The sequence below is a fragment of the Nannobrachium achirus genome, assembly GCF_963921795.1.
Source record: "Nannobrachium achirus genome assembly, chromosome: 4".
Lineage (NCBI taxonomy): Eukaryota > Metazoa > Chordata > Actinopteri > Myctophiformes > Myctophidae > Nannobrachium > Nannobrachium achirus.
In genome coordinates this window covers 11,965,987-11,991,765 of record NC_137813.1, presented here as the reverse complement: position 1 = coordinate 11,991,765, position 25,779 = coordinate 11,965,987, and the positions used below count along the sequence as shown (strand labels likewise).

Genomic DNA, 25,779 nt, shown 5'->3' with positions numbered 1-25,779 from the left:
CTCAATATGTAACACTGGATCATTGTTATTCATACTATTTACGGTGTAGTATATATTTGAGTTATGAATCAGATTTACAGTGGTAGTACAGTATGGATGCGATAAGCAGTGGTGGACAGAGCCCTTAACCCCCAGTGCTTGGTGCAAATATTACTCAACTACAAGCTAAAGATAGATAGAATTTGTACTTTAGTTAAAGTGCTATAATAGATATGTCTATTTGCTTTTGGAGGACCTTTGGGTTCACTTGTTGTTTGTGTTAGTTGTATTGTGTTTGTTTAGTTCTATTGACTGACTGACCCTCCCTCTCTCCCTGTCTTGCTCACAGATTGAGTGGTTTTTGAATGTTGACTTCCTACAGTATGTAGTTGTTTGTTTCCTCGCTGACTCTGCATGGGGGTGCAGATCAGATGCATCTTGTTCACATTACTCCAGGTGTGCCAATTAGGGGAGGTTTGGACAAAAAGGTCTGTTTAAAAAAACATTATAATCCTTGTCGGGTCTTGTGTAATGAATGATTCACGGAAACAGCTGTGGCCACGGACAGTGCTTCAGTCCATAGACCAGTGGTTTCCAAACTCGGGTTCGGGATGCCAAAATATGATTATTTTGGGGGGTATGGCCTGAAAGGTTTGGGAACCATTGCCATAGACACATGTCATGTAAACATTAAACAACATTACATTCCATCTATTAGGCCTGCTATTATTCTCTGGTCCATGGGTTTTCAACTATATAAAGAAAGTACCTTTTTTCAAATGTACTTTTATTTGCTGCCCTTTTTTCTTAATTGCATGTGAATAATAATTGCCCTTCGTCAGGATGGTGGTCCCTGGGTCAAAATGTGTTGAAAACCCCTGCTCTAGTCCAATGGTTCTCAACCTTTTTCAGGCAGCGACCCCCAAAATAATCATATTTGAACAGGGGACCCCTCACCCTGACGAGCACTTGGAGTTGGCATTACATTTATCTTGACTCCAGTTGTTCCACAGATAAGAATTGTGAAGATAGCAGATCTACAAGATCACAACATGTGAGCTTGTAGATCGTCCATTTTCAAAATGTTTGCCTCTTTCTTATATTATTTGACAATTTGGTCAATGTTTGACCCGTTTTTGAGCGGTGGTTACACCGTCTCCTATACGTGGCCGTGTGTGTATGCGTGTGTGTGTGCGTGTGTGTGTGCGTGTGTGTCTGTATGTAGCCTGCAGGCCTGCAGTACCTTTTATGACCACACATGTTAAGGGAGGGGCGCTGTTGTTCAGGCCAGGCCAGACCAGGCACACACACACACACGCACACACACACACACACACACACACACACACACACACACACACACACACACACACACACACACACACACACACACAGGGGGGAAGGGGGGGGGGGGGGGGGTAAACCACCGCTCAGTTCACACGGGTGTGATTTTTATAATATATTTTGTGGATTACTTTTGATGCAGTAATGGTCTTTTTCTTTCTCTCTCTTTTTAAGTTTTTAACTGTCATCTGGCACTCCCCAAAACCATGTGGGGTCCTGACCCCTAGTTTGGGAACCACAGTCAATGTCACAGGAGCACTCCATATGAATACAATAATACAGCATTATTCTATTCCACATGTGGGCTAACAAGTAATCATCAAAGATATATATATATATATTTTTCAGTCACACAACAGTGTTCTACTAAACACAACAACAGCGCCCTAGATAGGGCAGGATGGCCGTGGTGAACAGTTAGGGAGCCTGCCTGGGAAGCCAGAGGTCCCAGGTTCCATTCCAGACCTCAGCAAAGTGTCCCTGAGCCAGATACTTTGAACCTGCCCCCATGTAGAACACATTTCACTGTATGTGTAAATAATATACAGTACAGTTACAAATACATGTGTAACAGGGGTCATCAATATATGTCCATATCTTAAGGACAAATGTGTCCGTGGCAAGATTTGGCCTTGTCCGTGAGCTGTGGCAAATTTGAGATTATTTTAGTTTTTTTCTTTTCTTTTTACAATACTGAATGACTCTTTTTAACCTTTTATTTACAAAGACTCAAATAATGGAAACAAATGGACAGGACCCGTATCCGTATTCCATTTGTGCACTCTCAGAGCTACAGACTTGTAAAGGTCATTTAAGGCTAGCCTTATGTCTTTCCGGTAATATTATAGTCCACTTATTTGTATGTTCATGGCAAAATAATAATTTTGGCAAAAATGTCCAACACAAGGTTGCTACAAGCCAGTGCTTTTCTCTTCCCTACATGCCGTCTCATCAAACCTTCTCTGAAAACATGGCCTCTCAATACTACAGTCAGAGTGTACAGGAGGACTCCTAGAATAATTCTATGCCAATGGTATTATGATAAACTAAAGGAACATTATTGTATTCTTTTGCCAGCGCATTTTCTTTAGCTTATCAATAGGCTGTGAAATGTGCCAATATCAACCCCAGTCTTCCTGGGGTCCACACAAAATTGATATAATATGTTAAAGCAATATGTATAAGAAAATACACTCATAAGAATATGATTTCTGCTGAAATTGTGTTTCAGCTTTGTTTAAAAGCTACGGAAAGGCGTTTCTAAATTGCCTACCTTGATATTGCACTGTTAATACACTTGTTGTAATGTGATGATGGGTGACTTGTGTTATGATTGTCCAAAGATTAGAGTATGACGGAGATGCAATCGGCCTTACAGTATTTTCATATTTTCTAACATGGCCCCCTTTGAAAAAACAATAATAGTTTGGGCATGAGAATGCAGCTACAAGCTTTTCATCCATCAGTTCAAGTGGTTTGTGTGACAGCAGTTCCCTGAAGCGTCCAGCAGAGGGTGATCACATTACACTGAGTTCCATCACAATACAAGTCTTCCCAAGTTGTGACAACACCCAGTAGTAGTCATATACTGTATAGTGCACAGTCACACACATCAAGTATGTGAAATAAAACAACATTTATATAAAGTGAGTCAAGTTGGCACTGCAGCACTACACAATTTATTAGTTGATATATTATTTTCCAGATGTCCACTGTTGAAGGCCGGCTGACACTGCTCACATCAATGTCAAATGTATTGTTCATAGGTACCTATATTGTAAATAAAGGTGTACAAGTTAACTGACATCTTATCACCTCTTACACTGAACACCTACAAGGCACTGAACAGTCTGGCTCCCCCCGTACATCTTCCATCTCAAACGCCATGTCCCCTCCCGCTCCCTCAGGTCTGGTGAGTGGTGACGCCAACCTCCTTGAGGTCCCCAGGACCATGAAGCTGCAGGGTGACAGAGCCTTTGCTTTTTGTGCCCCAACTCTAGCTAGCTGTGGAATGCACTCCCCACTACTCTCAGAGAAACCCCCCACCCTCCAAACCTTCCAAACCGCTCTCAAACCCATCTCTTCAGCTAACTCCACCCCCCCTCCCTTATCTTCATTCCACTGTTTTTATTAATTGTATTCCTTAGTCATAGCCTTCTCTTAGTGTCCACCTCCCCCCTCCCACATAAAGCATTTTTTCTCTTTGTTGTTTTTCTCATGCCCCCCTAGTAAAGAACATTTCCCTTAAAAATTGCTATATAAATTTGACATATTATCATCATCATTATTATTAATATTGTTGCTGCTACAACATCTGAACTTTTGACAGTTTGTTGTGACATGCTGTACCTCCAAAAGTCCAGCAGAGTGTGATCACTTTTTACAAACATGGGTTAGGGTTAGGGTTAGGGTTAGGGTTAGGGTTAGGGGTTAGGGGTTACCCTAACCCTAACCCTAAGCATAAACAAACAACTAAACTGAAAAATATCTTTATAGATACCACTGAGACGTTAAAGTAAAGCAGAGGATTACGCTGGAAAGATAATTCATTACATATTCACACAGATGTCAGTCACTTTTTTAAAATGAAACATTTAAAATACGGTTTGTCACAACAATTTCATAAAAGATTGGGACCATTGTACAGTAGAGGCTGCAGTAAAATGCAGCTCATGCAGGTTTATTATTCTAGTCTTTTTTTCCTTCTTCCCATTCCTACAGTATGCTAAGCTTGATGTACTTTAAAATCAATCAATCAATCAATCAATCAATCAATCAATCAATCAATCAAAGTGTATGGAACATGTGATCACAACATGTGAGCTTGTAGATCGTCCATTTTCAAAATGTCTGCCTCTTTCTTATATTATTTGACAATTTGGTCAATGTTTGACCCGTTTTTATAATATATTTTGTAGATTACTTTTGATGGAGTAATGGTCTTTTTCTTTCTCTTAAGTTTTTAAGTTTTTAACTGTCATCTGGGACTCCCCAAAACCATGTGGGGTCCTGACCCCTAGTTTGGCAACCACAGTCAATGTCACAGGAGCACTCCATATAAATCCAATAGTTACCGTATTATTCCATTCCATATGTGGGCTAACAAGTAATCATCAAAGATATATTTTTTCAGTCAAAACAGCGTTATACTAAACACAACAACAGCGCCCTAGATAGGGCAGGGTGGCCGTGGGGAACAGTTAAGGAGCCTGCCTGGGAAGCCAGAGATCCCAGGTTCCATTCCAGACCTCAGCAAAGTGTATGGAACCGGGCATGAATGCTGCCATGCACAGCAGACCTGATAAAGAAAATTCTTAAGGCCTGTCCATACATTGACCGAAACCGCCGTTTTCGGTCAAAAGGTCCTTTTCTACCATAAAATTATATCCCTCGGGACTTCTGAAAAGCATTGGACCGAACGAGAGGTCGGAAATTTGCACGTCGGAAAACACAACTCACCGAACATTTCGGTCGAAGTATGGAGTGGCCTTTACTGCTTGTACTGTTTCCCTATGAAACCTCTCCCACCTCCCTTTGTTCAGCCCTGATAAAGTTACTCCAGCCACGGTGTTCCACCTGAATAACAAACAGTACCTCACCCCACTGGCACCAACAATTATTATGAAAGTAATTCGTTATTTGGGAAAGTAAGAGTAAAAACATGCATTTTACTTAAATATTATTTAGTTTAGTTTAGTGTTGTTGTGGCACAGTGTGAGACAAGACAATGCTCAATATTCATCTATCATTGTCTCTGCCGGGCCGAAGGCGTGGCAGAGACCAATCGTGAAACTTTGCACGCACACTCCCTAGAGGCCAGGGAAAAATCTCAGCATGCATTTTGCACAACTTCCTATTATACAGTAGCACTGAGACCAAATAATGAATGCATTATTTGAAATTGCTCATGCAGAATTTGTCCAAACATCACACAAATCGGTGCACACATCTCTATAATCGTGTGATCGACACGTATCCGTCAGATTTGTAATATTCCATCCTGATTGGCTAAGATTGGCATCTTAGCCAATGCAGGACTGGCTCATTTTGAACAAAATGCCTCAAATAATGAACTCATCGTCCAATTGCCATGAAAGACAGGAAGAAATGCACCATTTTCACATTGGCCTATTACTGTATATCGCCTAATAATTGCATCTGTGAAAGACACAAATAATTGTGTCTGTGAAATAACTTCATCAACATTAATCCCTCAACTTCTACAGATTCCACTCACCTCTAAAATGACAGAATTCTGAACATTGCTAGTCCATAAAAACCTTCCTGACCTGGTGGAGTGCTCTGAGGAGCACGTTTTCAAGTTGTAGCTATCACTATGATGTAAAGTATCCCACACAACTCGATATAGGAAGCATGTCTTCAACAACACGCCTTAACATCAGTCTGTTTATTCACCATGTATTATAGACAGATAGTGATAGAAAATGCATTTGTGTTGGTTAATTATGCATCGGTGCGTGCATGCATGAGTACATGTGATATGAGAACCATTTTATGGGGACATTTTTGGTCACCCAACACTTGATGTATATTGCAATTTCAAAGTTGAAATAAAGCATCCATTGGTAGCCTGAATACAAATTAGAACATACATTTACAAGATTCTTGCTGAAATTGGGTCTTATGGCTCTTAATTATCAACTTAGTTTAAAAGCTAAAAGAGATTCTGTAGACATTTAAATGTTGCCAGAACTATAAAAATGAATTCCCAGGCTATGCTTTTCAAAAACAAATGAAACAGACTTAATGGAAAGCATACATTTACATTAATGTTGTTCAGTTGTCAGTGTGCGACCCAATCGCCACCTTCTGGCTTGGGATCACTTGGGGTCCCGAACCATAGTTTGAGACATAATAATAATAACAACCATAAATGATTGCAGCACCTGTCAAACACTTCAGACCTTTCGTGCTGCAACAGAACCTTCGTACAGCGATCAGATACGTACACATGGCACTAAACAAACTCTTCACACAGCCAGCCTTTGCAGGAAGAGGTCTTACATAATATCTGTATCCTCTCTCACTGATCACTGAATCAACCTTTTCAAGGAGCTCTCTGACCTGCTCTCTGTCTCCTGTATCCCTGTTGTTGAACACATGATATTTCCCTCCACATTTGTCAACCAGTTTCTTTAGGTTCTCGTCCTCCCTGATGAACTGCTCTATGTTTATGTCCTCCAGTCTGTCTCCATAAGTGAAGAGAACCATGGTGTAAGCGCTGACGCCAGGTGACAGGATTCTCTCCAGTGTCTTCATGGCCTTGCGTTCCTGTTCGGTGAAGCGTCCCAGCTGGACTACATAGAGGAAGACGTGTGGACCTGGAGCGCTCAGCGACAAGGCTGCTTCCAACTCTGCTTCCTGCTGTTCTTCTGACAGCGTGCTGTTATAGAGTCCAGGGGTGTCCACCACTGTTACCCTCCTGTCGAACACATCTCCCACTGCCTTTTCACTTTTCAGAGTGACCGGTGCAAAACCTAAACTACAGTCAAACTCTTTCCTTCCCAGGATGTTGTTTCCTGATGAACTCTTCCCCACTTTCTCCTGACCTACCAACACCACTCTCACTTCAGACCCTGAAAACGACAGAGGTCAAACATGGAAATTAGTCTGGATTCTAGCAACTTATTCTTGAAGGAAGGAAAATGAAACTATACGCTGTTATAGAATAACACTTTAATTCAGGGGTTCTCAACCTTTTCAGACCGGGACCCAATATTTCAACTGGGGACCCCCCACCCTGAAGGGGACTTGGAATTGTAGGAGTTGGCATTACATTTAGTTTGACTCTATCTGTTCTAATTGTGAAAATAGCAGATCTACATGCACACAACTCCTCACGTTGTGAGCATGTAGATCTGCTATATTCACATTTCTGCCTCTAATATTTGACAATTTGGCCAATGCCAGAGGTACTAAAAAGATCTTAAACGTCCTTAAAATGTCACTTTAGAAATGTGCAGACACCCTCATACACTTATACTGTATGTTGGTCTGTTTACTGTTGAGTGAGAAAACAAATTCATATATATAAGCTATAAACATCTGGGGACCCCCCTTAATAATCTGGGGACCCCCCTGGGGGTCCCGACCCACAGAACACCTGCTTTAATTGATGGACTGCATGTGACACGCATGCACGCATGCATAATTAAGTGCATCCTCTGCCCTTCTCCATGTCAGGTCCCTCCTTATATTGGGCATGTTTAAAGTTACTCTGAAAGTGCACAAAAACGCTTAAGGAATGCACTCTCCACACATATCAGAGACACTCCCTCCCTCCCTCCCTCCCTCAAAACAGCCCTGAAAACCCTCCAGTTCAGAATAGTGTTTCCGAGTTGACTTTGAGGGTGGTGTGCTCTATTGATTTGTGATTTTGACCTCACAGGCAAATGACCAAACCAAACACAAATTACATAACGAAAAATACTCTCAATCACAGCGTGGTAGAAAAGCAATATCACTCTCTATTGGACGTCAAACACTATGAGCCTACGGAGAAAGTGAAGTCGCTGTGGTGTGGATCTTGGTACACACATAAGCGAAGAACAAGAGAAACTAGGTGATCACAGGAGGTAGCAGCAAAGTTAAAAATGTGTGGTGGGTGATAACATGGACATCCCAGGATAGATTACTGTCTATTTGAATCAACGTGAGAAATATTATTAACATTGTGTATGAGTGATGGAGTGTGGTCCCTCACATAATAATAATAATAATAATAATAAAGCTTTATTTGTATAGCACCTTTCATGACATGAAATGCAGCTCAAAGTGCTTTACAGAGCAGAAAATGAAGCACAGTTACTTAACAGAAAAAATAAAATACACATGAATACAATAAAGCAGAACAATAAAAACATAAAACATTGAAGAACAATTTCAGAACAGTGTGGACGTCAATAGCATCAAAGAGATAAAAAAAATAATTCAGCTAAAAGCAAGAGTAAAGAAATAGGTCTTGAGCTGTGCTTTAAAGCTATCCACAGAGGCTGCCTGTCTTAGGTGTAGTGGGAGTTTATTCCAAACTGTCGGTCCGTAGAAGCAGAAAGCTGCTTCACCATATTTTTTATATTTCATTTTAGGCACATCGAGTAGGTCAGCACTAGAAGACCTGAGTGGGCGGTTTGGAACGTATCTATGCAGGCAGTCATAGAGGTACGAAGGTGCCAGACCATTTAGAGCTTTATAAACAAGTAAAATAATTTTAAAATCAATCCTAAAAACAACCGGGAGCCAGTGTAGCGACGCTAAGACTGGAGTAATATGTTCTCTCATCTTAGCTTTAGTTAAAACTCTGGCTGCCGCATTTTGAACAAGTTGCAAACTGTCAGTTGTTTTCTTTGGCAGACCAGAGAGAAGTGCGTTGCAGTAATCAAGCCGAGAGAAAACAAAAGCGTGGATCAGCGTTTTTGCATCGTCCAATGTTAGATAGGCTCTAATTCGCGCAATATTTCTAAGGTGAAAGAAGGCAATCTTGGTGACATGATTAATGTGTGTATTAAAATTCAATTCAGCGTCAATGATCACTCCCAGGTTCTTTACAGAAGTGTTACTTTCTTTAGACAGGTTACCAAGTCTACTTATTATTGATTCTCTCTGCGCAGTAGAACCAATTATGAGAACTTCTGTCTTGTCCTCATTTAGTTTGAGAAAGTTCTCACTCATCCAGCATTTTATGCTAGACACACACGTCAGCAATGGGTCTAGAGCACAGGGGTCGTCCGGAGCTACCGAAAGGTACAGCTGGGTGTCATCAGCATAGAAATGGAAATTCACACCGTGAGCGGAAATAAGTTCTCCCAGCGGCAGTATATAGAGGGAGAATAATAAAGGACCAAGAATTGAGCCCTGTGGAATACCAGAGCAGATGTTGTGTTTGTTTGACTCAAAGTCAGCTAGATTAACAAAGTAGCTTCTGCCTGTTAGGTAGGAGTAAAACCAGGACAAAGCTGTGCCTGACAGCCCTACCCAGTGTTCAAGACGTTGTATTAGAATTGTATGGTCAATTGTGTCAAAAGCCGCCGTTTGATCCAGCAGTAGGAGAACGGATACATTTTTGTTATCAGCAGACACCCTAAGATCATTAATTACTTTTAAAAGTGCAGTTTCTGTGCTGTGTCCTTTCCTGAAGCCGGATTGGAATTTGTTGTGCACCTTATTGTTCTGCAGAAATACATCCAATTGATGAAAGATAATTTTTTCTAGGACCTTGCCCAGAAAAGGCAAATTGGAAATGGGTCTATAATTACACAGCATGGACGGGTCGAGGTTGTGTTTCTTGAGTAAGGGCTTAACTACGGCCGTTTTCAGTGTTTCTGGAAAGACACCTGATTGTATAGAGTTATTTACTATTTTTAGGATATCTCCAATCACACAGTCTACAACCTCTTTGAGAAATGGCGTGGGTATTGCATCCAGCGAGCAAGAAGACGATGTCATTTGCGATATGGTTTTACGAAGTTCCTCTTCATCAATTTCACAAAATGATACTAGGCTGCCCCTAGATTTATCTACACTTTTACACATGGCACCATTAACTGCATTTGCATTTGTGACAGTATTATTCATAATACCAGCTCGAATGTTCACAATTTTGTTGTCAAAGAAGGATGCAAACTCATTACACTTTGCTTTAGAGGCAAGGAGTGACTGCTTGTAGGACTGGGGGGGGTTTAAGAGGCGTTCAATAGTGGAGAATAAGACCCTAGCATTGTTCTTGTTCTCATTAATAATTCCGGAAAAATAGGCCTGCCTAGCCAGACGCATGGTTTTATTGTACGTGGCTGTTAATGACTTAAAAATCTGTAGATGGATAGTTAGTTTATTTTTTCTCCAAGCTCGCTCTGCTTTGCGGCATTGTTTCTTGAGTGAGCGTATATGATCGTTTATCCAGGGTGTTTCTTTTACTTTATGTTTCTTTTTAGTTTTCATAGGAGCCACTATATCCAGAGCTGACTCTAATTTAAGATTAAAATGTTGAACCATATCATTTACTGAGGGAATATCAGGAAGGGGGGGTGCACATGCAAGATGGCGAGCAAACTCTTCTGCTGCCGATGCCCTGAAAAATCTCTTTTTTATAGTATATTCTCTATTGTATTTTTCTAGATCAGAGACAGTCATATTAAAACACAGTAAATAGTGGTCCGATAAGTCAGGCTTAGCGATGATCCTGTCCATAGAAATACTTAGCCCTTTAGAGATCACCAGGTCTAGGGTGTGGCCCTGATTGTGGGTTGGCCCGGTAACATGCTGAACAAAATCAAGGGAATGTAATAACTGTAAGAAACTCATAGCAGTAACATCTGTAACAATATCCACATGTAAATTTGCATCGCCAGCAATCAAGGTTCTCTCATAGTCAGTGGAACAGATAGATAAAAGTTCTGATATTTCTGTAAGAAATAAGGCTTTGCTACATTTTGGTGGGCGATATATGGTAATCATTAGAACAGAGGATTTACTCTCAAATAAGTTAGCTTGGTATTCAAAGGATGAAAAACTTCCAAAAGACAGGTTCTTGAATTTAAAGATGTCAGAGAAAATGTACGCCAAACCTCCACCTCTTTTTCCTTTGCGCACTGATTGAATAAAATTATAGTTTGGTGGGCAGGCGACGCCAAGTGCAACAGCTCCATCTGTGCCCAGCCAAGTCTCTGTTAAAAAGATTATATCTAGCTTCTCTTCACAGATTAGATCATTTACAGAGGAGGGCTTGTTTAAAAGTGACCTGATGTTAACAGTTTGGCTGCCACGGGAGGGATATACCGCCCGACACTTCCTGCGCAATCTTGCCAATTAAAAAGTTGGGAGGGATATACCGCCTGACCCTTTTTTTTCATATTACAGTAGTACAGTGTTGGATCTATGCGGTAACCAAGATACAGCCCTTTTGGACGATGGGACGGTCGTCATGCATGACAATTCAGTGGCGTCAGTTCAGAACAAGCTAAGGTATGGCAACATGACTGGTGTCTGGTGAAGACACCAGTCATGTTGCCATACCTTAGCAACAGGCACGATGAAAAGTACATTTTTATTATTTCCCCCTGTCAAGGTATGGCAGCTGCATACCCCTGCCATACCCAATTGACGCCCCTGCATGACATCACACGCTCATTTGACCAAATTCAAGCATGCTGGTTGGCCGGTTCCCCCCAGAAACAAGGGTCTCAAAGAGTTCAGTGACTTTTACCGTGGACACACAGCAATCAGAGGGAGAGAGAGATATATTGAGAGAAAGAGCGAGAATCAGAAGCAGCAGAGAATTTAGTTATAAAATCATTAGATTTAGTATTATTTAGAGAGATAGGCAGCCGAATCATGCCCCGCATCCCGTGGTCTCCCCGCGCCGGGTCAGCGGAGTGGCGACATGTCGGAATGGAGAGCGACACCCCCCCGCGCCATGCCCCGTGGACAGTCTGACTCTGGACACCAAGCCCGCAGTCAACGGCGGTGGCCGGCGCTCTTCCACGATCGGTTCATCAGCGACTAGCGAGGGCCTCTGCTGCTACATCCACTGCCTCGATTTTGGATCTGGCGGCGAGAAGAGCTCCTACGGGCGATCGGTTCATCGAAGGCCTCGGCTGGTAGGATCCACGGCCTCGATTTTGGATCTGGCGGCCAGAAGGCAGAGCACCGATTGCTGCCGTTTCACCCCGCGCCCTGTAGGATGCACTGCGAACCCGGTAAGCGTTACAAACTTTATGTTCTCTGTTTCACTTTGTTCTATACGTCTGTCTTTCAATGTTATATGAGATCAGTGCTGTGGTCTACCTGTAACGGTAACGCACGTATACGGGGTCTGCTGTCGGACTTGGCCGACTTGTGACACCCTCGCGGGCACAGGGCGCCGCCAGCCGCTGGCCTCTATACCTCCGTGATGGAGGAAAAATAAAATATGAATAGCGTCTGCCCTCTTGAACCTTTCAAAGTAGCGTATTTGATAGGGATTATGCACAATAGCGTCTGCCCTGGCCAAACGAATAGTGGGTGATCGTCTAGAACACACCACTGAGATGCATAAAGTGTGGTTCCTGTTGAAATAAGCCATGAATATGTAGCCTACTTCTTTCTAATGCAAGCTTGTAATACATTCTTCAATCAATCAATAAGCCTGACCTGCTATTGTTTTTTTTCACGTAGGGTGCATTTGGTTTCATTATACAATTCAATTCAATTCAAAGGAGCTTTATTGGCATGAGAAAACATACGTTTACATTGCCAAAGCAAGTATAACAAATACAATAAAAAAAACAGTTGAAAATGGGGAACATATATACAGTTGGAGGGGGTACAGCATTGTTCAACAGAGCTATGTCGCATTGTGACATTTTATATATATACAGGGTACAAATAGCAGCATTATTTTCCTACATAAAGGTATCAGCTCTGTTTCATACTGTATGTGCAGTAGGTCTAGATGTCAATCCATGGTTTGTAGTAGCTGTAAGTTCCACCAACTTCTTCCAGTAAGAATACATTTCTTTATAGTTTAGTTTTTTATCGTGTGTGTATACCTAGATAGATAGTTTAGTAATACAATCTGTGTGTGTGTGTGTGTGTGTGTGTGTGTGTGTGTGTGTGTGTGTGTGTGACATAATAACCTATCAAATCGATCTACAAATCTACAGTAGTTATGTCAGTCTATAGGCTCTGCCAGCAGAGCCAATAGACTGGCATAGCTGTAGATTTGTATCAAAGCAGAGCCCATAGAATTCAGTGGCCACGTATATATACATACATTTGAAATTATTTAGACTAGTGAAAACAGCCGATCTACAAGCACACAACGCCTCGCGGTGCGAGGCGTTGTGTGCTTGTAGATCTGCTGTTTTCAGACGTATACAGACGTATCATTTAGTATTTTTTTTTCTTCTATCATATACAGGGCCCGTGGAGTCTGACTGGATGGAGGAAGGATGGGATCCCACAGTCTACCCATTCCCTGCTACGCCATGAGCTGCTGGAGACGATCTGCAACCAGACCAATGACAACGCAGAGGACAGTATGATGGCGGAGATAGCAATAGCGGAGGAGTCAGGTCAGGTCACTGTAAGGTTCGCTTCCTGGACCAATGTCACTCTATGGGAGCTGAAGAACTTCTGGGACTTCTCTTCCTCGTTTCCCAGAACAATGAACACACACGAACACACACACACACGCACGCACGCACGCACGCACGCACGCACGCACGCGCGCACACACACACACACACACACACACACACACACACACACACACACACACACACACACACATACACATACACATACACACATACACATACACATACACATACACACACACACAGGGTGAACCGTACCATCTAGTGGCCAACTACAAATAGACATTGTTGTGCTGCCTGCCTTAGAATACAGTACTTTATTTTGACTTTTATATTCTTTTATTTATTCTTTACTTGCTGCACATTTATTTTATTTTACTTTTGTGAAGTCATATTTGTGATTTTTTTTTTTTTTTTTTTAAATATTTGTAAATATTGTTGAACATAAATATGTTCATGCTGGATGTGTGAGGTACTCACCAGGGTTAGGGTTCGATGTTGCCATAAAATAAAAGGTTGACATCGCTTTTCTGACTTTTTGTCTTCCTGACCTTCTAGACCAGGTAAAAACACAGTGAATTCACAGTGCATAGTTCTATCAAACTGTAAGACAACTTCCACCTTCTGAGTCATTCCATACTTTTTCACTTTGCCCCCTTGAAACTAGACGATGGTACAATATTTTTTAAACTTTTTTTGCAGAGAATGAAAGCTGGTTTCACATTCTTTCTGTCAAGGGTACTTGTGTTCCGTTACCATTTACCAATTTGTCGCTATGGCTTCCTAAAGTTTTTTTTCTTTGAACTCAAATATCTCAGAATCTAGATTTCTGAGGTTATTGACTGGTTTGCGCAGTGCGCACTCTCGAGCACCTATCTCCAAAACCGCTCACCGAAATCACTCCAAAAATTTTTGGGTAAAAAAAAAAATCCTCTTTTACCAAACCTCCCATTTTTGTTCCGATGTGAATATCGGATCATTTTCAATATATTCCCTGGAATCGGGGCAGAATGAATGGGACCTAATGGTGGCATTGGTCAGGGTGGGGGGCCGGGGGGGTCTGGCAGTCAAAGTGTTAAAGAGGCCCAGATTTATTTTTTGACATTCTACTGTACTATAGTCCCTACAGGGTATGTAAGTTAAATTTGCTAGATTAGCAGAGCCACTGCTTGTCCTGGACACTCTATTTGAAATTACAGTAGAAATATTGTGAGCCTGCTTAGTAAAAGCGCCTAGAGGAGCATCGGGTCCAGATACGGTTGTTGCTGGGTATAATATCGGACCCAACTGATATCAGTGGCTGAATGTATTGTTCAGCTGGGAGGCCATGTATTGGCCCAGTATTGTCCCAGCTCGTTGAGGTCGTGGAGCCATGTTCAGCTGGGAGGCCATGTTTTGGCCCAGTATTGTCCCAGCTCGTTGGGAGGCCAGGTTCTTCTTTCGTTTAGGTCGTGGAGGGATGGGTGGGGGCGAAAGAACCCAGGCCACAGATTTCTGGGGCATGGCAGGGTCAGTTTCGTCCGTTTTCAAAGATGGTGGTTGTGGAGCCGGGCATTTGGCCGGTGGCGGTTGTGGAGCCGGGCGTTTGTCCGGGCGTCTGGCCGGGGTCATTTTAATCCCTGTGTTAATTAATTAATTCATCCCATTCGTGAAATCTAGAAGGGGCATTGGCGATAGGGAGAAAGAGAAAGATTTGGAAGATGGGGCTTGTTCTTCCACGGTTGACTCTCCAGCCCCTTCCTCTTCCTCTGTCGACTCATCGGTTGACTCTCCAGCCCCTTCCTCTTCCTCTGTCGACTCTCCGTTGTCTGTTGACAGTTCACTCTCATGGTTCGAGCCAGCCACGGCTGAGGCAGGGAAACCATAGAACGTTTCTTCGTTACTCTCCTCTTCCTCTGTCGACTCTCTGTTGTCTGTTGACAGTTCACTCTGCTCATGGTTCGGGCCAGCCACGGCTGGGGTAGGGAAACCAGAGAACGTTTCTTTGTTACTCTCCTCTTCAAATATTTCCCTGATCAACCCAATCTCTGCATTGACGTCATCTGCTTCTTCTGTGGAGTCTTCCACATTCTCGTCTTTGGCAGAGAGGGCTTTGGCAGGGACAACGGTGTCTGTTGTTGTTTTGAAATCTCCTCCTGATCTGGATCGAACAGATATACTGTAGCACATGTCTGTGCACATCCAACACATATAATTACACATATGCAAGTGAATAGACTTAATTCTACATAATAAAGGCTGTGCTGTGTGGGACAAAATATTAACCTCACCCTGCTCTCCCTATTCATTGCACCGGTCACAGCAGTGCCACATTGAACCTGTGACTACTTTTTTATTACAATCCTGACTATATATACATTTCACCACACTTTTTTCCCCCCACAATTTTGTTTTTATTGAGAAAATGCTTGTGAGAATATACAGACTTAGACACATTATCATGAATAATCAATTATACGTTCAAATATAACATAAACTACGTGGACAGTGTTTTCCACACACAAAATGATACATGGGAAAACATGTTGCTAAAAGGTGTAATAATGACCATTTGCATTTGAAAACAGAGATGGATAGAATAAATCAAATACATGTTTAATATATTTAACGTTTAAAAGACATCAAGATTACAGATTATAAGTATTGTAATGAGCTCAAGATAAGATAGACAAACTGAGTTAATAATTTGAGTCAGGCGTGGAAGTACATTAGAGTGTACAATGATAGGAATGGAGGAATGGAGATGATGTTCTAGCGACCTAAATGTCTTCCATTCAATAGTTGACAGTGATTCTGTTCTGTATTTTAACATAATGAAGAAGATGCTTTGCTCATTAAAAGCTTGAATTGTAATAATAATATAAACTTATTTCGTCCCGCAAAGGAAATTAAGCATTTTCATCCCAACCCAACTGATCCGCTGCCCACAAGGAGCACATGAGCAATTATGGGTTAAGAGTCTTGCTCAGGGACACACATCAACATTGCTACTCTGGCCTGGAATCGAACCAGGGACAACCAGGAGTTCTGGTTCCCCAGGGGTGCTCCCTAACCATTCAGCTATGCTACCCATTGTAGACTTCCCTGTTACTATTAATTATGATGTTATCACTGATGAGTCCATTGAGGTTTTCATATCCTTATTGAAAACCCACCGATTCTCTTTAGCTTTTATTTGCGCTTGATCCTCCCATGTGTTTTTGATTAATGTACATTTGTTTGTGCACCGATGGGCACTGTTGATGCACTGTATTGTCTCAACCCTACAGTACTTTGGTCAGCTTCTGTTGTTTTAAATGTACTATATGAATAAAGTTTGATTTAATTTCATGTGATTAGCTGATACAAAGATGAACAGCAGATGCAAACCTTGAAATTACTGTGATATGCATTTGTCTGAAACTATTGCTTTTCCAATTGCGAGACCTGTAACAGCACCTCCTACAGTGCCTGCAGCTGCGCCTGTAAGAGCACCTGCTTTTGCACCTGCTGCTGCACCTACTGGACCTGTACCTGCACCCACAGCTGCACCTCCCGCTGTGCCCACAGCGCTACCAGTAACACCACCAATAACACCACCAACAGCACTGCATGCAGCCACAACCTTGTATTTACTAATGAAGCTGTTATCCATCTCAGCTTTCTTTCTCGCTTCTTCCACTGACAGCCAGGGTTCTTCTCGCATTATATTTCTTGTCTTCTCTGTTATGGCTTTCTCAGCCTCTTCGAACAACTTATCAGTGTAGTTGCCTCCTCCGTTCTCCGTCACCATTTGATTGATCTTCGTCAGCAGTTCAGTGACCTGAGAGGGGCAGTTTACTCTGTTGTTAAACACGTGATATCCTCCTTTGCATTGTTCGACAACGGTTTTGAGATTTCCACAGATTAACTCCTTCATCTCTTTTCCTTCAGCCTCCAGATCATCTCCCTTGGTGAACAAGACCATGGTATAGCATTCTGCCTGTTTTCCAAAGGTCATCTGGATCATGTTTACTGTGTTTTTTTCTTCTGCTGTAAATCGTCCAGCCTGGATCACAATCAGGAACACGTGGGGACCAGGAGACGACAAAGAGATGCATTTCGCAATCGCATCCAGTGACTCTTTCATTTTCATTTTGCCAAACAAACCCGGAGTATCAACAATGGACACCTTCTGTGTGCCCGACACTCCATCTTTTTTTAAACACTGCTCTGTCACAGAAGAAGAAGACATCATGGATACAAAAGGCCGTCCTCCCAAGATCGTGTTTCCTGAAGCACTCTTCCCCACTCCAGTCTTTCCAACAAGAACAATCCGTAGAACATGAAGAGACTGTCCATCTTCTTGTTGTGATTGCTCTGTTGAGAGTTTAACAAGCATTGTTATTTATAATTTGATAATTTGATGTTTCAGTTCTGCTTAATCCAGTCTTGTCTACACTTGTGAAAATCTCTTTCATGCCTGCCATTGATTCAGGGGCATAGTTGTGGTAAGGCAACTTTACTTTACTTTACTATATTTGTGTATTTGGTAGGGACAGTGCACTTTTTTTTTATACTTTATTGAGTCACAAACATGCAACATCCCTTCATTGACATCACATTTAACACTGCATGCCATGTCCCCATGCCGAGGACATTTTTTTATAATGTGCAGACCTTCACCCACACACAAAAAAAAAACTAAAGACAAAAACATTACAAAAGAAAAACGAAAAACTGAAAAATAAAAAGGGGAGGCTTTGTTATATAATTGTTGTCATTTCATTAAGAAAAGAAAAAACTGCTATTATTTAAATTAATATTTATATCTAGAATACTTTAGGTTTGAATAAAAAAAGGGAAAAACAAAAACAAAAGGAAAAACAACAGTAAAAATTAAATAGACATGTTTCCCTTATTTAAAACATAAGAGGCCCACCTTTTTTTTTCGAAAACATTTTCTTTGCCATTAATTTTATAGGTCACCTTCTCCATAAGGTACATGTCCTCTGTTTTTTCCCACCATTTCTCTACCTTGGGAGGTTCCAAACTTTTCCAACTCCTTGATATTTGTTTGAGCGCTTTTTATCTTTTGATCCGACAACAAAAGGCGCTATATCAATCCTATATGACACCATCTCTAATCTGAGATCCGCGCCGTTGGATAGGATAAGAGCTGACTGGGAGCGGGATCTAGGGCTCACATTATCAGAGGAAAAGTGGGACTCAATTTTTTCTTCTATACACAAATCTTCCCTCTGTGCCCGTCACTGTTTAATACAGTTCAAGATAGTTCATAGGGCCCACATTTCTAAAGCCAGACTTGCAAGCATATATCCCGACGTAAGCTCTAGCTGTGATAAATGTAACAATGAGGCCACTCTTATACATCAATACTGGACGTGCCCACGGCTACAGCCGTTCTGGGAGGGTGTATTCAGCACGCTATCCAACATTTTACATCGTGACATAGACCCAGACCCCTTATTAGCTCTGTTTGGTACAGTTGGAAGCGAGGGCCTTCCTCTAACACGGACGGAAAGTCGTATGGTCGACTTTGCTTTATTGATCGCTAGGCGCGCCATTCTGCTTAAGTGGAAGGATGCTGCCCCGCCTGTGCTCGACCTGTGGCTTCGCGCTATAATGTCCTGTATGGAATTGGAAATGTTGAGGTTCTCAATTGCCGGCTCTGAAAAGAAATTTTATAAAACCTGGAGCCCTTTTATGATGTTCTACCATAATACTCAAACGGTGTAGTGTGGCGCTTACCTGTTTGACCAACCCAGTGCGCAGCAAGCTTTGATTATTTATTCTGCTTTACTGTTTTTACTTTGTTTTGACAGTTCAACCGTCCTGGGGATTGAGGGTGGGGGGAGGGGGGATAGGGGATGGGTTTTATTCACTCTCATAATGTACTCTGTTTTTCTACATGTGATGTATCCATCTTTTTGAGATTGTTTACCCACCTCTGGGCTTTGCTCATTTGAAAATTGAATAAAAAAGATTTGAAAAGATATTTGTTTGAGCGCTGTAATTCTCAAGATCCAAAAAAGATATAAGTCTCGACTTTGCAGACTTTGGGGACGTGTTCCAAGGAGTATATTGTGATTTTGTAAGTTTAAAGCTCTCCCAAATATTTGTTCTATTGTTTGTGTGACTCTTGACCAGAAAGTTTGTATTTTGGGGCATGTGAGGAATATATGGCATTACTCTCCCCGCATTCCCTCCAGCAGCCAGAGTTTAAATTATACTTAGATATTGACAGAGGTGTTTGAAAGTACCTTATATTTATTTTCCAGGCGTATTCCTGCCAGAATGGTGATCTTAAAAAAAGAAAAATGTCTTTGAAACTCTGATTCCACTCGTTTCCATTTATAGTAATTCTCAGTTCTTTATCCCACTTGTCCTTAATGTAAACTAAATCTTCAGGTTTATTTTCCTGAAATATTTTATAAAGTTGTCCAATTGTATTTCTGTATTCATTTCTTTGATGCGATTTTATTATATATCTCAAGAGAGGGTGAAGGTTTCCAAGAGAAGAATTTTAAGCTGATCTTTGAGGTAGCTCCTCACTTGCAAATATCGATGAAATTGATTTCTAGCAATTCCATATTGATCTACTAGATATTCAAAAGAGACCACCTCGTCTTCCTTGTACATTTGATAGAATCTTGTGAGACCTTTCCCTTCCCATATCTTAAAAACTTGATCCATAGTATTTGGAGTGAAATCTGAGTCCTGTGACATTTCTCTCATAAGAGTCATTTCTTGTTCTTTGACTTTACTTATTTTAGATATTGTTTTCCAAATTTTGAAAGTATTGTGTATGGAGTGGTTGAGTGTTTTAATCTGTGCTTTATTAAAAGCTGTGAAAATCAGAGTACTGAGTGACTCAACCAGTTTAGACTCCATAAGCTTCCATTTAGGATTCATTTTATTGTTTGTCCAGATCAGGATAGATTTAATCTGTGCTGCATAATAGTAATAAATTAGATTAGGTAATGCCAAACCACCTCTGTCTTTGTTTTGTTGCAATGTTTTAAGTTTAACTCTTGGCTTCTTTGCGTCCCATATAAACCTTCTCAACAGCCCCTCCCAAACATTGGTAAACAATGGCAGGTTTTGAAACAAAAATAAGAATCGTGGAAGAACGTTCATTTTAATAATCTTAATTCTTTCCAAAAGGGATGAGGGTATTATTCTCCATCTACTGACTGCCACCCCTCGTTTAGCTGATGTAAAGGAGGAGGAAAAAACTTGGGACGACGCTAATTTCTCCAATTTTGCATGTTCCACTTCCACCTTACTCAGATGTGTTTCTTGCAGAAAAATAATTTCTCCTCCTTCTTTTGTAAGTTTTTGGATTACTCGCTTTCCTTTTGTTAGATTATTCAAACCATTTGTATTCAAGGTAATTAACTTAAGTTTTCCCATGTTTCCCTTTAGGTTCAATTACCTCATATTCAAAGCCTCTTGACATACAATTCAAAAAACTAAAACAAAACAAAACACCCCTCTGTGAGCTTCCCGCATCAGCAACCTCTCTATGGTTGCAAAGAATATTCCACATAATTGTATTTATGTGAAAAAAAAAAAAAAAAAAGCTTTCAGAGAAAGACTCCAGCCACAGGATGGTCCATGTGGCTAAAATGGGATAAAAATAAATCCCATATTTGCATGGTTGGCTGCATACAAGCGTTAAAAAATAAAACATTAAATAAATAGAACCCAAGTAACTCCCTGTCTAAACCCAATTTTGTATTTAATATTTAAAATTTAAATTCAAAATGAAACAGAAAACTTGCTCCTCAACCTTGCATATATTTAATTTCGATTACCCCAGTATGAACCACTAGCGCACGTCATTATTTTACATCATTGCCCACTAATAGACAGAAAAAGAAAGAAAAAGAGCTGTCACCATAGCTACATTTTTAGTTGTCCCCCCCCCTCCCCCTCCCCCGCCCCTCTCCCCATTCCTCGATTCCTATAGCAGACTACTAGAAAAGAAAAGAAAAACGAAGTAAACTATATATAAAAAATAAATCAAAACAAATAATAATATGGAATACTAGTTAACAATCATTCTCTCCCTTTTGCTCAGTCCACGAAAACATTATATTCTTACTTGCGTGTATTTTATGTATTTTTACCTCTCCAGGCCTCCGTATCAGTGCACTTTAATGCCTGGGTTTAATTAATTACATTTAGTTAAGACTATAGGCACTGTCTCTGTTTAGGCATGCTTTGGTGTGGTGAAGGTTAGGGTAAGGTTATGAAAAGGGTCCAAACCTTGGAACAGACCCTTTTAACAACTCATTTTGTGCTCCAGACATGAACGGGGTAAATGTCCAGCGTGCCTCTCGCAGGCTCCGTCCGCGGCCATTCTCTTATTTTGAAGGCCAGAAGTCGATTGCGTAAACATTTCCTGTTTGACGTCATGACGTCATTCACCTGAAGCGATCGTCATCCCACACCGTTGCTGTAATGGCCGATCGTTGCCTTTCAACTTGTGTTTTTTTTGCAAGAATCTAATGCCATCCTTGGCTTCAAAAGTGTTTTTTGGAGATAATGGACATTAAAGATGAGATCGGCCGTCGGCCTCCATGTTAAGGGATTACTATTTTGTGCATGTGGATCCGCGATGATGATGAATCAGCGAGGCCGATCGTGCCAGGACTTTCCAACGGACCGTAGGGTAAGATTGCCAGCGTTGCCTACTCTATATACAGTATTTTACGTGAGTATACTCGGGATCGGCACTCCGAGTACTCGAGTATTTTTCACGAGTATTCTCGGGATCGGCTATTAACATAAACAAGAAATGCCAGTCATATTGTAACAGCTTATGAGTCCTAATAAAATAAAAATGTGTTTTCCCATTCAGTTTGGCAACATGCCTTCATGGTTTTCAAGGCAAAATGTCACTCTCTGCCTTTCAAGTAGGCCTACAGTACAGTACATTGAAAATGTTACGCTTACATCAACATCGAAGTGTTGTCCTATTATATGCCAGTAAGACACATAGGTTTGTGCACATGGGCGCGTGCACATAGGTGCTTTGGCATGTACATGTATACCCTTCTGCTGAGCTGGTCGAGTCATCACTGTGATGCCAGAATAGGTCAGCTATATCCATACATGGAGTCCGTGAGGTCAGATGTAGAGGTATTGACCAGCTCCATATATGGAGATCTAGGTGATGATTCAGTCGTCTCCATGGATATCCAGGGTTTGATGAGGTCAGTGTCGTGATCTTTATATATGGAGATCCAGGTGATGATAGTCAATGTCTTGATTTGCAAATTAATTCTGTCTTGGCCATATATGGAGCGTCCATATTGCCAAATATGGGCATTCCCAGATATGGGCTTAATATTGATGGGATTCTATTAGTGTGGATGCCCTAACAGGGAATCATTTGGCAATCAGATGTTAAAGGACAACCCCTAAAAAGGACAACCCCTAAATCACTTCTAGGCTCATTTTCCTACTTATATTGATCCCAAAAGACTGTCCATGGGGTCTATTAGGCAGAAATGCCCCTGTTGTCCAGTTTCCCCGGCAGAACCCAACAGCTCTCATAGCATAGAGTGGAGCCTATAAGCCTATCGCTTTTACACTATTTGTTGAGATCAAAACAGTTTTTATTTTTCATGAATGTGGTACTAGTTGTCATTACAAACACATCCATGCCATCATTGTCCCACACAAGCCATCACACTCTGTTAAACAGATGTTATGCTTTTATGTGTTCTGCCAAGTCCCGGAAAAGATGCCCTGTGATTGGCCAGTACAGCCACTTTGATTGGCACTTGTGCCGAATGTTTACCCCAAAACATGATTTATGAGATTGTGATGGCTTGTGTGGGACAACGATGGCATGGATGTGTTTGTAATGACAACTAGTAAAATATTAATGAAAAAGAAAATCACTTTTGATCACAACAAATAGTGTAAAAGCAATAGGCTTATAGGCTCCACTCTATGCTATGAGAGCTGCTGGGTTCTGCTGGGGAAACTGGACAACAGGGACATGTCTGCCTAATAGACCCCATGGACAGTCTTTTTGGATCAATATAAGTAGGGAAATGAGCCTAGAAGTGATTTAGGGCGGAGTTGTCCTTTAAGTCAGCTCCAAACATGGAGATATAGGTGATGAGCCAGGGTTTGATGAGGTCAGTGTTGTGATCTTCATATAGAGATATCCAGGTGATGATAGTCAGCAGTCTTGAGGTGCAAATGAATGCTGTCTTGGCCATATGGAGTGTCGTGTCCATATATGGGCATTGCCAAATATGGGCATTGGCAAATATGGGCTTAATATTGATGACATCAGGGATCTCCATATATGATTGCAAGAACAGGCTGCCTTGGTCATATACTGTATGGAGTGTGACAGTCAACAACGTGATGTCCCAACATGTCAGCTATAGACATTGAGGCGTTATTGACTGACGGACAGGATCTGCCGGGTTTCATAGTAAAATGCGACCTACGGTCGCAGTAAATGATATAAAAGTGGTTCCTTCACAATTCATCTTAAATCAGAATGTTCCATTCTATTCCCCATATATTAAAACATTAAGAAGGTAATTTCAGCCAATTTCTCAGCACATTTTCTGGGGCAAAGGGACAAAGGGCAGAGAGTCAGAAGGAAATATTCCTTCCAGAGTTAAATAAACAAGGGTTTCATACAAAACCTACTGTTTATTGTCACTCTTCCACTCATATTTCCTTCCTATGGGACACATAGACTCCTGGAAGCGACGACGGCCAACAACTGATCACCCACACACCCACCGGGCGAAGACCACGCCCCCCTGGACGTGGCTTCAGCCACACAGGATCGTGGGCCCACCGGACCCAGGGATAGGGATCAGGAAGATAGAGACCCTGACAGGCCGAGGCCTGCCTCATTCACTAATGACAGGCCAGCCTGCCGTATAAGGACCTAATAGACTAAGTGTGCTGCATAACCAATGAGCAGAATAAGTCTGCCTTATAAGGTATTGAGTCCCCCTTCACCAGACCATCCATACCTTCTGGTCATAGAAGGGAAACGTGAAAATACTGTACCCACCCAGTCCCATTGACACATAAGAGGAGGAAGCAGACACCTGTAAGACCGAATGCGCCAACAACGCGGGCGCCACGTCCAAGTGATAATAAGCTGCAAACGTGGATGGCGACGACCAATTCTCCGGCATACAAACCTCTTGGATGGAGACCCCCCTAGAGAGGGCCCACGAGGTCGACACTCCTCAAGTGGAATGTGCCTTAAGGGCCTCCGGCAGAGGGCCCCGGGCACTGGCATAGGCTTCTTCAATAGCCTGCACAATCCACCTAGAAATAGAGGGGCGCCAGGCACCTGCTGGCCTACTGGTCCAGGCGCATAACACATAGGCTTTGTGTAGCCTGCAGCGGGTCACTGGTTTGATTCCTGAGCCCGATCAGGTTTGCTGCATGTCACCCTCCATCTCTCTCCCTGTTTCCTGTCAGTCTACTGTCCTGTCAATAAAGGCATAACGTCCAACAGAGGCCTTAAACACCTCTTTTCTGTCAGGAGAGTTGCCGAAGGAGACAAACAAACATGTTGACTGTCTACCATTCTTAGTCCTCAGCCAGTATGCCTTCAGGGCTCTCAATGGACAGAGGCAATGTAGACGCCTGTTCTCCTCCAAAGCAAATGGTGGAGGGTGAAAGGCGACCAACTCGATGGGTCCTTGCGCACAATGCACAATCCCGTTCTTTGGTACAAACTGTAGATTGGGCTTGAGCTGAACCTTACGGTCATCGTTAGCAAATCTCATGCAGTCCTGGGACAAAGTGGCCCCCCCACCCCGAGAGCCTGTATCACAGGGACTTTCGTCATAGACGGCATGTCACATGAACGTAGAACAAGGACGCCAGCACTCACTTTAGAATTAATTCTTCTTGTTTATTATAAGGTATTACCCCCAGCAGCCGTCAGAACATGCGGACGTTTCGGCCAGCAGGCCTTCCTCAGCGTGTAAACAGGCCTACACCCACCCAGACAATGTTTACAGGGCCCTCCAAAGGTTTAAAGCTGCCCGAAGGTTTACAGGCCGAAGGTTTACAGGGCCGCCCAAAGGTTTAAAGCTGCCCGAAGGTTTACAGGGCCATCTACGTAGGCAAAGCCGCCCAAAGGTTTACAGACTCGTTGGAAAAAGCTATGTTGTGTCAACTAGATTCAGGGACCGGACCGAACCATTTGGGGATTAAAGAAAACAACTCGTACAAATGTCCACAGCCTTGTCACCAGAGAACAAATGATGAAAAAAGCTCCAAAGTTGTTTATGAAGAGAATATACGAGAATAGACCCTGGAGGCTTTTGTTTTTCAATCTCTCTCTTTTCTTCCCAACCTTCCACAGTTGATA

The 25,779-nt window shown here is 41.9% G+C and overlaps 1 protein-coding gene across 1 annotated transcript in view; it reads right to left on the bottom strand.

Annotated features, from left to right (window-relative positions):
- Positions 1-3,226: 3,226 nt before the first annotated feature.
- Positions 3,227-25,779, bottom strand: part of LOC308282648 (uncharacterized protein) — a gene marked incomplete at its 3' end in the record, with an annotated part of 49,661 nt that continues 27,108 nt past the window's right edge. The window contains exons 5-8 of the mRNA XM_080723037.1: positions 16,929-17,753; positions 15,407-15,586; positions 6,409-6,920; positions 3,227-3,280 (exon numbers count right to left, since the gene is read on the bottom strand). Of these exons, the coding sequence (XP_080579163.1) occupies positions 3,227-3,280; positions 6,409-6,920; positions 15,407-15,586; positions 16,929-17,753 (1,571 nt within the window). The remainder of the gene's footprint in view (positions 3,281-6,408; positions 6,921-15,406; positions 15,587-16,928; positions 17,754-25,779) is intronic.